At 43.7% G+C, this 13,388-nt stretch overlaps 1 protein-coding gene across 1 annotated transcript; it reads left to right on the plus strand.

Moving 5' to 3' along the window:
- Positions 1-164: 164 nt before the first annotated feature.
- LOC139412261 (ankyrin repeat and SOCS box protein 7) lies at positions 165-8,835 on the plus strand. Its single transcript, XM_071159099.1, has 6 exons — positions 165-422; positions 1,329-1,441; positions 1,909-2,013; positions 2,131-2,284; positions 4,638-5,243; positions 7,750-8,835. The coding sequence occupies exons 3-6, from the start codon at positions 1,927-1,929 to the stop codon at positions 7,887-7,889; spliced, it is 987 nt and encodes a 328-aa protein (XP_071015200.1). The 5' UTR covers positions 165-422; positions 1,329-1,441; positions 1,909-1,926; the 3' UTR covers positions 7,890-8,835.
- Positions 8,836-13,388: the final 4,553 nt, after the last annotated feature.

Consider the following 13,388-nt stretch of genomic DNA (forward strand, 5'->3'; position numbering starts at 1 on the left):
TTGTCATACATCCTAACGCTTCTGAACCGAAAATGACCAATTTAGTCTATATTGTATTTAAAATATCAATTTGTCATTTTCTTTTTTAAAGTATTATCTTAATTTTAGGTTCTGGCTGTAGACAGTGCACCACGTGACTGAACACGGAAGTATAGCGTGCGATAACATTTAGTAGAAAATTGGAAAGGAGTTCACTCATTCTATTGTGTCAATAATGAGAAGAATTATAGCCATAGAAACCGTTGGCCTACTTTGTTAGAAATCGAGCTAAACAGACTGTTCATAAAGTTTTGCAGAAGGATGCTGATTTGACAGCTCAAATTCCTTGCTCCTTGTGCCTGATTGGCTAAAACAAGCCCGTTGAAATTGGGGGTTCGCATCGGTGGAGAATGGCTAGCAAGCCTGCTAGCTTCGTATTTTAAGTAAGAATAATGCATTAATTCATCAAAGCTAGCTAACACCTACCTTGTGTAGTTGAAGTATGGTTGCCTTCTCGAGTCGTGCACATGTTCACATAGCTATTAAATTGTTACAGATGTTTTAAAACTCTGAAATCCAATGCATTCCTAGTAGCTTGAACAACTGGGTAACGATTTAGGCTAATTGCTAACCAGCAGTAGTTGATCGATTAATTTCTTCCTTAAAAGGGAATTGTGTATATATAGCAATATATCAGCGCAGTGTACCGTAGTATCATGCCGTAGTTTGTGGGCATGTAGATATATAATTAAAATAAGTCAGAAAGGAGTGGAACAAGTTGGGGTCGCAGTACTAGCTAGCTAACGTTAGCTAACATTCCATTGTTTGAGTGCATAGTTAGCTAACTATTAGCTGGCCAGTGGCTACTTGGATAACTAGGTTGCTGTGGATTATTTTTACTTAAACTTTGTCTGAAATGCATTGTCTAGTCTAGCTTTAAAGAACACCGCTAAAGCTACAACATTGCCCTAATTTGGAAGACGAAAGGCAGCAGCCGACCTTCCAATACAGGTAGCAATCTAACTGTTAGCAAGTAAGCTAGCTAACCACTACTAGTTAGCTTTTGTTTGTATCGTATTATAAGCAATTAGCCTACTAGCTTGCTTGTTTTTACATTCAACGTTGTTATCTAGGTAGTTAAAGCTATCATACCGCCATCCCATTTGGATAGAAGCTAGCTGCAGGTATAGCTAACATTACATTTATGTAAAATGTTTAGCTATTCCCATTTCTCATTTGCTGTCATAATGTTATGATTGTCAATGCAGTATGTTTTTTAATGCCTTCTATTGAGTAATATAAACTGATGAATGTGAATACTCATTAAATTGTCTTTTTTTTTTTTTCAGAGTCCGTGCTAGCCCACAATCCATTTGAGTGGAGTTCTTATCTGTCTGTCATACTGTTGCGCAAGAGAGACACATGAAAATTGTCTTAACTACATAATCAAGCTTGACAAAAGGTGAACATCTACCTGCTGCTGTTCAGTATGGAATACCATATGGTCCTTAAAGTATACAAGTGTTGTGCGCACCTAGAAGTGGTGCTGCGGTGGTCACCAACTCTGGTTCCTGCCAAGCATCAAATAGCCTACCTGTTTCAACTGATCACCGGAGCTGGTGACCACTGTGGTATAGTGCAGTGGGGACCCCCAGTTGTCTAACAGATTTCCTCTATTCCACCTGAGCACCCCTCAAGCACTTGGTTCGTTGAATGAGATGTGCTAGAACTAGAATGTGCAACGGCTTTTGATCCCAGCGGAACAGTTGGATTTAGAAAACCTGCTAATGTATAGTCGGCTGATTTATACCAATAACACAAATGTATCCATGACGATGTACTGTTATCAAAAAGAAGGCCTAGCTATTTTTTGACTAATAACCCAAATTAAGTGATGCAGCTTACGTGTTTACTGTCTCAACTCTCCAGACAGAGGACTAGGTGTGGATGACCCCTCCCCTTACGAGATGTAACAGGATGCTGAACCATCACTGTAGAAGGAACCCCGAGCTTCAAGAGGAGCTGCAGATACAGGCAAAGACACTTAATACCAAGACGGTCTACTCTACTGTTAGCATTTCCCAATGGTAAATGACTGCTTATGCTAAAGATGAATGCTAATGCTCTTGGCTTGTACTGTCTTTGCTCCAGGCTGCAGTGGCAGCGGGGGATGTGTACACTGTCAGGAAGATGCTGGAGCAAGGCTACTCTCCGAAGATCCGTGATGCCAACGGGTGGACCCTGCTCCACTTCTCTGCTGCCAAGGGGAAGGAGAGATGTGTCCGGGTCTTCCTGGAGCACGGAGGTGAATACGGGGGTCTGGGGTTTTGGTCCACAGGAGGTTGGGCGCACCTTAATTGGATAGGACGGGCTCCTACTAATGGCTGGAGCGGATTCAGTGGAATTGTATCATACACATGGTTTCCATGTGTTGGATTCCATTTGCTCCGTTCCAGCCATGATTTATTTTTATGAGCCGTCCTCCCTTTAGCAGCCTCCTGTGCTGTTGTCACACGTTGAATGCAGTTTTCCGCCTTCTTTCTTTTTCCTTGGCAGAGCTCAAAAAGCCCCCAAGGTTATAGTCACGGCTAAATTGAAACCAATGGAGGCCAAGTGTTAGTAGAGATGGGTGCTAGGGAAAGACTTTTCCCAATTGGCCTGGTGACAAGGTCGATGAAAGGATTTGTCAGAATCCATGTTCACAAAGAAAAGGAGACTAGCAGAGGAAATGGTTGTCACACATCAAGGGTCTGCCATATGATGCTACATGCATCCATTCAGTGGCTTTATATCAGTCATCTAATCACATATTTGTTCATAATGATTATCCTTTTACATGTGCTGTTTGTTTGAGATCTATTTCATATTGGTGCACCATGACAGTGCAACCTGAATCAAACTCCACCTTTGAATTGTTGGTCTATAGATGGCAGTATATAACCAGTCTGGGAATGGCAGCTGTTTTATCTTCTCCACAGCTTCACTCCCAGGTCATTCTAACATGGTATAGAGGCTGTAGGGTGAAGTTGACCCTAGATGCTGATCTTGGTTCGGTTTTACATTTTCCCCACTAATGGTTAAGGTTAGGACTGGGGAGGGGGAAGCTCATCCTAGATCTGTACCTAGAAGAAACTTTACCCTACAGCAGTTTAACATTATGCTTCTGAGCAGAGTGAAAATCATGTTCATTTTGTGAAATGATGATGGAATAGTGTTGCAGTCATTTATTGTTTTTATTTAATGCTATTAAAATGTGTACAGATTTTGATTCCAAATCATGTAGATGCAGTGATCATTACATCAAGTCCAGGGGGCGCTGTAGACCAAGTCTCTCAGTAACTGTTTTTCTCTGAAGAGCTCATTGGACGAGTCAGGGGTTTATTTTGGATTATGCGCAGAAAAATTGAGACTGTTGAAATGTATGCATAACCAACAAAGCAAGAGAGTATTTTGTTACCCTTGACTTAATTGTCTAAAATAATTTAACGATACGCTAAAAATAATCTCTTTGATGGTCAGTCAAACAGCCTACCTAATGGATTTATGTTGGATAAGAGGGGAGCCAGCCATTTTTAACAAGGCTGTTTGAATGGAAAATTCCCCTCTGGATTTAGCCTAGGCCCTAGCAGACACTGACGTGGTCATTACCTGCACTCCCGGCCTTGGCTAATTGAAATAGCAGGACTTTAACCCCTGACCCCGCTTTCACACTCTAATGTCTCACTGATGCTAATTGTTCTAATGCTCCAGCATCTGCCTGCCCACTCTTTCCTTTCACACCACAGCAGACTTTAAAGTGGCAATCAGCAGATGAAATAATAGCACAGTGGAATCCCCGCTCCTGTTTTGGTAAAAAGCTGAGAGGTGGGACTGGAACCACCCTCAAATTCATAGACTGAGCTATGGATGCAAGGATTGACCATCCGTCATATCAAAGTATAGTTTAAACCATTTTTTTAGGCTGTGTAGCGATTGTTTACATTTACTTTGTTTACAAACATTGGAGTAAAACAAGCTTATATTATTGGTTCTAATGGGGTATGATAGTTGAACTGCGCTCATGAGGCATAAGTTATATTCTTCAAAAATCTATGGAAACATATAATTAATTTGTAAGTTCAGAAATGGATGTAGTAATTGCAGATTGTCCCTTTAATGTTTTACGCAGCTGTCACTCAATAATCCATCCTCTTGTTTCTCCTCGCTCTCTCTCGCACTCTCTCTCTCTCTCTCTCTCGCTCTCTCTCTCTCTCTCGCACTCTCTCTCTCTCTCTCTCTCGCACTCTCTCTCTCTCTCTCTCTCTCGCACTCTCTCTCTCTCTCTCTCGCGCTCTCTCTCTCTCGCGCTCTCTCTCTCTCGCGCTCTCTCTCTCTCGCGCTCTCTCTCTCTCGCGCTCTCTCTCTCTCGCGCTCTCTCTCTCTCGCGCTCTCTCTCTCTCTCTCTCTCTCGCGCTCTCTCTCTCTCGCTCTCTCTCTCTCTCTCTCTCTCTCTCTCTCTCGCGCTCTCTCTCTCTCGCGCTCTCTCTCTCTCGCGCTCTCTCTCTCTGATTGTTATTTGTTAGTGTTTTAACTGAATGTGCCATTTTCTGTTGTAATAAAGAGCCTGTAGAAGACAGTTCCCCTCACCCCCCCTTGTCTCCTGTCTATCTCCCCCGCAGCTGACCCCACAGTAAAGGACTTCATCGGCGGCTTCACGGCGCTCCACTATGCCGCCATGCACGGCCGTGCGCGCATCGCCCGCCTCATGCTGGAGTCGGACTTCCGCAGCGACATCATCAATGCCAAGAGCAACGACGGCTGGACGCCGCTGCATGTGGCTGCCCACTATGGCCGCGACTCTTTCGTGCGGCTCCTCCTTGAGTTCCGCGCCGAGGTGGATCCCCTCAGCGACAAGGGCACCACGCCCCTCCAACTCGCTATCATCCGTGAGCGCTCCAGCTGCGTGAGAATCCTGCTGGACCACAGCGCCAACATCGACATTCAGAATGGCTTCCTGCTGCGCTACGCCGTCATCAAGGGGAATCATTCCTACTGTCGTATGTTCCTGCAGCGGGGTGCGGACACTAACCTGGGTCGCCTCGAGGACGGGCAGACCCCGTTGCACCTATCGGCACTAAGAGACGACGTGCTGTGTGCTCAGATGCTTTACAAGTACGGCGCCGACACCAACACAAGGAACTACGAGGGCCAGACTCCCGTGGCGGTGTCGTCGAGCATGTCGGGCATCAGCCGGCCCTGCCTGGACTTCCTACAGGAGGTCACCAGTAAGTCTTGGGCAGGGAGGGGCACCGTCTGGGGACACTGGGCTGTTAGTAGTACTAGTACCGTATCGCTAGTGGATATAAACACTGCTTTTAATATAATGTCATGGCTTGACTGGGACTCAGCGTTTCCCCTAGATTGCTTTATCAGACAGGCAGAAGGATGACGCCCTAAAATGAACATCCGAAGATGAGTTAAATATAATTGGCGATGTAGCAATACAACTTAACATGTTCGTTGTTGGTTGTCAACACATTTGTACACATCAGACCAGTAAAGTAAATGAGGGCTTTCTATGAGCCTGAACAGAAACATGGAGTCAACACATTTGTACACATCAGACCAGTAAAGTAAATGAGGGCTTTCTATGAACCTGAACAGAAACATGGAGTCAACACATTTGTACACATCAGACCAGTAAAGTAAATGAGGGCTTTCTATGAGCCTGAACAGAAACATGGAGTCAACACATTTGTACACATCAGACCAGTAAAGTAAATGAGGGCTTTCTATGAGCCTGAACAGAAACATGGAGTCAACACATTTGTACACATCAGACCAGTAAAGTAAATGAGGGCTTTCTATGAGCCTGAACAGAAACATGGAGTCAACACATTTGTACACATCAGACCAGTAAAGTAAATGAGGGCTTTCTATGAGCCTGAACAGAAACATGGAGTCAACACATTTGTGCACATCAGACCAGTAAAGTAAATGAGGGCTTTCTATGAGCCTGAACAGAAACATGGAGTCAACACATTTGTGCACATCAGACCAGTAAAGTAAATGAGGGCTTTCTATGAGCCTGAACAGAAACATGGAGTCAACACATTTGTGCACATCAGACCAGTAAAGTAAATGAGGGCTTTCTATGAGCCTGAACAGAAACATGGAGACAAAACAGGACCGGGTGATGGAAACGCTGCAAGTCCGTTTCAGGAAGTGTTGGAGCGAGATTGTAAGTTGAGAGGAGAAAAAGAACCTCCAGAAACATAGGGACAGGGAGCGTTGTCATGGTTTTATAATGACCAGTCTTCTGTTGGGGGGGGGGCACGATGTTACCTGAAGCAGAAATCATTTTAGAGAGGCACAATGCCCTGCTGCATTCCTCTGTGTTTCTCACTGAACTTTGATATGGAGATATCAAAGAGCTCTGGGCTGCTCCCAAATGGCACCCTATACTGTATATTCCCCATAGGGCTCTGGTCAAAAGTAGTGCACTATGTAGCGAATGGGGTGGCCATTTGGGACGAAGACCTGCTGTGCTATTTCAGACTGACAGCCATGTGAAGTCAGACCGCTCTATTCATTCAGACCGTAGCAAACGATCAGCCAGATCACATATCCCCCTTATTGATTACACTGACTACCTCAGTGGATGAACCCATCTGCTGCGGCTAGCAGGGCCTTGTTGAAGGATGAATGGCACCCAGCTCTTATGAAGCTCATTGTATATTATGCCATAGATGTATGGTGTTTCCCGTAGGTTGTTTCTCAGGTGGGTTGGTTGGGGAGCAGAGCGTCGGCCCCCTAGCTACATCCAGGGCTGTCGCTGCCAACACTGACATCTCAACTAGATAGATGTAGAGAGATGAAATGGAAACCAGAATGTCTTTTAAAAGTTGAAATACAACCAAACATTATTTCACACTTACCTTGGCTGAAGTTGGTTCACCAACACTGATATTTCACCTGTAGTCTATAAATGATTGAAGCCTTTGGTTTGTAAAGGAGAAGTGTGACTCATCTTCCGTATGGTTTGTCTTTATTTAGAGAGTGTGGAATGTGGATGAAGGGGTAGCCTATAGTTGAAGAGTGGAGAAAGCACTAGCACTGTGCTGCGCTGTCGCACCGGTTTGAGATTTTTAAACCAAATCTTTAGTTCAGTTTCACCTGGAGAAAGGAAAGGACAGCTTAGTTCTGGAGACTGCAGAGGGACACAGAGAGGACAGTATGGTTGTGGTGACGGGGAGAGATGAGGACAGTATGGTTGTGGTGACGGACGGGGAGAGACGAGGACAGTATGGTTGTGGTGACGGACGGGGAGAGACGAGGACAGTATGGTTGGGTCCTGCCCTTGTGTGAGAGAGATTTAAATTTTTTCTCTAGCCCCATTAGACTGATAACACTCCAGAGCTAGCTTCCTGGATGCTAATAGATTCCTAAACATTTTAAAACTGCCAATAAGAGGGTGTTTGGCCTTGAGCTGCCTGATAATTTGGGAAACATGTTTTGAAAGGCTCATTATTGTCCCATTTCAAGTGTGGAATAATCTAAAGTCACAGTGAGAGGGAGCTTACTGACCAGCTGCTTGTTTCACTTCACGTCCAGTCTTCTGTTCACCTTTTACATCCTCAGTCTTATGTGCAAGATTAGTTATCAAAACACGCTTAACTTCAACCTTTTATTTCATACACACCATTGGTAGAATGAGCTGTTCTTACTGTCCTTTTGTGGAAAAGGGCGATCTGCTTTGATCTCTTTAACAGATGTGTTGTATCTTTTCAGGACAACCCAGGACCTTACAGGACATGTGTCGGATAAACATCCGGCATCACATAGGCCTCCAGAGCTTGACGTTTCTGGAGGACCTGCCCATTGCCAAGGTCATGAAAGACTACCTAAAACACAAGTTTGACAATGTGTGATGACAAGAGTTTTGTTTTTTATATACCACACGAACCAGGCAGACGGAGAACGTCGTTCTCTCCTTTCATCAGACTATGCAAGCATTGTGCTACCTTCTGTTATCTGAAGCCTGGAGGAGGTGCAGGACCAGGTTTTTGTACAACCTCCAGAGGTCACTTTGTAACCTCAGTTAAACACGTTGCCGGATGGAGACGGAGTATCTTTCTCTCTCGACCGTGTTTTGAACCGCGTTAGCAGCATTACGTCTTTGGATGGACGACTGAATTGGATGGATGGGAACAGGTGGCAATGTTTCAAGTAGGGCTTTGTTTCAATCATGATGAATGGTTGATGAAGTGGTGCAGTCCTACTTCCTGTTGTGGAATAAAGCTTGTTTTGATAGAAATTAGATGACTGGCGATTCGTTGTTGTCATGTTACCCATAATGTATGTCACATGTCAGATTTCAGTCCACATCATGCCAATGATTTTTTTGTGGAGATGAAGTGTTGCTATTAGTTTTCATGAAGACGCCAACATTTCTTTGCTTTGGTAAATCTGGGCAAGTTGAGCACGAGAGAGAAAGGTTTGTCAGACTGACTTATCTGGGCAAGTTGAGCACGAGAGAGAGAAAGGTTTGTCAGACTGACTTATCTGGGCAAGTTGAGCACGAGAGAGAAAGGTTTGTCAGACTGACTTATCTGGGCAAGTTGAGCACGAGAGAGAAAGGTTTGTCAGACTGACTTATCTGGGCAAGTTGAGCACGAGAGAGAAAGGTTTGTCAGACTGACTTATCTGGGCAAGTTGAGCACGAGAGAGAAAGGTTTGTCAGACTGACTTATCTGGGCAAGTTGAGCACGAGAGAGAAAGGTTTGTCAGACTGACTTATCTGGGCAAGTTGAGCACGAGAGAGAGAAAGGTTTGTCAGACTGACTTATCTGGGCAAGTTGAGCACGAGAGAGAAAGGTTTGTCAGACTGACTTATCTGGGCAAGTTGAACACGAGAGAGAGAAAGGTTTGTCAGACTGACTTATCTGGGCAAGTTGAACACGAGAGAGAGAAAGGTTTGTCAGACTGACTTATCTGGGCAAGTTGAACACGAGAGAGAGAAAGGTTTGTCAGACTGACTTATCTGGGCAAGTTGAGCACGAGAGAGAAAGGTTTGTCAGACTGACTTATCTGGGCAAGTTGAGCACGAGAGAGAGAAAGGTTTGTCAGACTGACTTATCTGGGCAAGTTGAACACGAGAGAGAGAAAGGTTTGTCAGACTGACTTATCTGGGCAAGTTGAGCACGAGAGAGAAAGGTTTGTCAGACTGACTTATCTGGGCAAGTTGAGCACGAGAGAGAAAGGTTTGTCAGACTGACTTTCTTTTTTTTTTTTTTATGTGTAAAACTTGTTGCAGAATGGGTCAATCTTGTGATACAGCATTTCAGATAAGCAGGTTATCAAAACCTCTTCCTATTCAAGTATTACAAAAGCTCAGTGTTAACTCAAGCTTGAATTGGCTAAAGTAGACCCGTTTTGACTAGATTTATTGATTGAAGGATTCACAAGTGAGTGATACCGAGGAGGGTTTTCAGTAGAGGGAAGGCCTGAGTTTTCCACATTTACAGTAGGTGTTCACAAGATGAGTGAGTGATACCGAGGAGGGTTTTCAGTAGAGGGAAGGCCTGAGTTTTCTACATTTACAGTAGGTGTTCACAAGATGAGTCATCCAGCACGGCTCGGTGAAGTCTGTCTGCAATGGTTACCATGTACAGACATAAACATCGTTAAAAAAAAACACATGTAAATAATTGTCATATATGTACAGCAGATATTTTTCTAGAATTATTTAAGCGATTATCTTGTATTAATGTATTGGAGTTTGTTGGATGGTATTGTGTGCTGTTGATGTGACCCATGTATTGTTTTTCTATGTGTATACATGTCTTTTAAGAGTTTTAGAAGAGACGCACGTGTATTTTTTAAACTAAATATTTAGTTTAAACTTTTTACTTTGTGGGAGATGGAACGGGTATTGGGTTAAGAATAAAATAAGTGAATTTGTGTTTAAATGTCAATGGCCCTGTTTTTAAATCACATTTGTTCACATGTGTGTTAATTTAAGATTAATCCAGATTTTTTCCCATCACTTTGATTGTCACTGATATTAATGAATGGTGTTTACATAGATTTTTGCATGATTTCAAAGACAGTATTTGCATAGTTTTTTGGCCAACATTTCAAAGTGATGTCTGCGTTGTAATTCTGAACAGACATAAAGAGGTGGTAGAGGTCTTCCTCTTGCTGATGCAATATTTTGTTTCATTTGCATCTGGCCTGTGGTCAAACGGCAGTACTCTGCTCCCTACCTTAGATTTGAATTATAAGCGCAGACTTTTCTAAGTCACTTTGAATACTTTTCAACAGCACGCTATTCTGTTGCAGAGACTTTAAAACAGGGGTCGGCAACAGGGCTGCGAGCCCTCAGGATTTTCCTTGGTCAAAAAAGACAAATTAACAGGAATTTAGCTAAAAACAAATTTAATTTAGGAAATCAGTTAGTATTTCCATAAATAAATGATTGTGTCTCAAGGTATGAAATTGTACTTGAAAATAACGATTTCTTTTTGGAATTAGTTGTGTTCAGTTTGCAGTGCACAAATGATTAGAAATATGTTCTGGTGTTGCCACCATCCGCTCCGACAAAAGTCAGCCTGCGGTTCGAGTTGCCTACCCCTACCTTAACCAACTGGTAGAAATGTTGAAATGCAGGTTGATCCTCATTCCTTAGTTAATGAAAGGAGTTTGTTTTTATTTATATATGTGTGTGTAGTACCAGTCAAAAGTTTGGACACACCTACTCATTCCAGGTCCGTGGGGCGACGCACAATTGGCCTAGCGTCGTCCGTTAGGGAGGGCTCGGCCGGTAGGGATCTCCTTGTCTCATCGCGCACCAGCGACTCCTGTGGCGGGCCGGGCGCAGTGTGCGCTAACCAAGGTTGCCAGGTGCACAGTGTTTCCTCCAACACATTGGTGCGGCTGGCTTCCTGGTTGGATGCGCGCTGTGTTAAGAAGCAGTGCGGCTTGGTTGGGTTGTGTATCGGAGGACGCATGACTTTCAACCTTCGTCTCTCCCGAGCCCGTACGGGAGTTGGAGCGATGAGACAAGATAGTAGCTACTAAAAAAACAATTGGACACTATGAAATTGGGGAGAAAAAGGGATAAAATAAAATAAAAAATTAAACTATAAAATGACACGTGGTAACCAGAAAAGTGTTACATCTAAATATATTTGATATTCTTCCAAGTAGCCACCCTTTGCCTTGATAACAGCTTTGCACACTTCGTGTTCTCTCAGCCAGCTTCATGGAATGCATTTCAACAAGGCATTGCCTTGTTAATTTGTGGAATTTCTTTCCTTCGTGTGTTTGAGCCAGTCAGTTGAGTTGTGACAAGGCAGGGTTGGTATACAGAAGGTTTCTTCAAGTGCAGTTGCAAAAACTATCAAGCGCTATGATGAAACTGGCTCTCATGAGGACCGCCACAGGAAAGGAAGACCCAGAGTTACCTCTGCTGTGGTATGATGAAACTGGCTCTCATGAGGACCGCCACAGGAAAGGAAGACCCAGAGTTCCCTCTGCTGCAGAGGATACGTTCTTTAGAGTTACGTGGAGGTGCTTTGCTGGTGACACTGATTTATTTAGAATTCAAGGCACACTTAATCAGCATGGCTACCACAGCATTCAGCAGCGATACGCCATCCCATCTGTTTTGTGCTTAGTGGGACTTTCATTTTTATTTTTCCACAGGACAATGACCCAAAAGCACACCTCCAGGCTGTTTAAGGGCTATTTGACCAAGGAGAATAATGGAGTGCTGCATCAGGTGACCTGGCCTCCACAATCACCCGACCTCAACCCAATTGAGATGGTTTGGGATGAGTCGGACTGCGGAGTGAAGAAAAAGCAGCCAACAAGTGCTCAGCATAGTTGGGAACTCCTTCAAGACTGTTGGAAAAGCATTCCAGGTGAAGCTGGTTGAGAGAATGCCAAGCGTGTGCAAAGCTGTCATCAAGGCAAAGGGTGGCTACTTTGAAGAATCTCAAATATAAAATATATTTTGATTAGTTTAACACTTATTCCACAATGTAGAAAATAGTAAAAAATAAAGAAACTCTTGAATGAGCAGGTGTGTCTAAACGTTTGATTGGTACTGTGTGTATGTGTGTATGTGTGTATATATATATATATATATATATATATATATAAACACCGCTTGCTATTGATCAGCATCATAGATATGGACAAGTGTTTTTCTGACCATCTGCTTGACAAGGAAAAACAATGGGCTGGGGTGTATTCATTATGCCAATTCTGTTGCAAAAAGAAACAATACAGGGATGGACCAAGCTGAATTTGTCCAATAGAAACTCTGGTTTTTACTGTTTGGACTAATGATTACACCCCTGATATTTTAGCCCATAACTAGCGCCCCAAGGTTTTCCGGCCAAGTCATGTAGTCAGGAAAAACTATTGGGCCAAATCACAGAATTTAAGCTGACAGGTAGACTAATTCTAGAGTTAGTTTTTAGTTCTGTCATTAGTTGTTCCTCCCACAACCACACTTCAGTTGCATTTCCTGTGGTTTAACGTCCTCTTTCTGATTTTGGATTTTTTTTTAAATTGTATGACGGACTGTTTATATACAGTGAGCAGAGAGAGAGATTGTTGTATGTGATTCACAGCATATCCTGGGTCTTGTTCATTAGGGCATGCAATGGAAAGTTTTTTTAATATGATTTCTGACAGAAACCAAAAATGTGTGTTTCTTATTGGACAAGTCCAAGTAGTCCATCCCTGTTTGAGTCCATTTTCTTCAGTCTGGTACGTAATGAACACCACCCTGCATTGTGTGCCTCCACAAGCCTCGGGGGGGGGTGTCAATACACTCTGGGTCTTTACAGTCAGGGAACAGTTCATACATGTCTTATGTTGTGTTGGGAGTAGGGTGTAGTTGCCCCTAGTCACTGATCTTGGGTCAGTTTTACATTTCGCCCAGTATTGGTTAGGGTTTGAAGAGGGGAAGCTGATCCTAGATCTGTACTTAGGGGAAACATCACCCCAAAGCAATATGTTGCAGGGCTAGGAGTTTTACCTGGACAATGGGATCTGACCAGGAAGATACCCAAGGCCCCTGTGTTTTTCCCAGCCAGGTTACATGGTTTATGGCCCTCAAACTCAACTCTGGACCTCGAAGCCAGTTCCACTGCTTTTTTCCCCCCATTGTTCCCTTCAAATCATGGACTGATTTAGACCTGGGACACCAGGTGGGTGATTCCCCTCTAATCAGGGACTGATTTAGACCTGGGACACCAGGTGGGTGATTCCCCTCTAATCGGGGACTGATTTAGACCTGGGACACCAGGTGGGTGATTCCCCTCTAATCAGGGACTGATTTAGACCTGGGACACCAGGTGGGGTATTCCCCTCTAATCATGGACTGATTTAGACCTGGGACACCAGGTGAGTGA

This window comes from Oncorhynchus clarkii, chromosome 6 (assembly GCF_045791955.1).
Source record: "Oncorhynchus clarkii lewisi isolate Uvic-CL-2024 chromosome 6, UVic_Ocla_1.0, whole genome shotgun sequence".
Classification (NCBI taxonomy): Eukaryota; Metazoa; Chordata; class Actinopteri; order Salmoniformes; family Salmonidae; genus Oncorhynchus; species Oncorhynchus clarkii.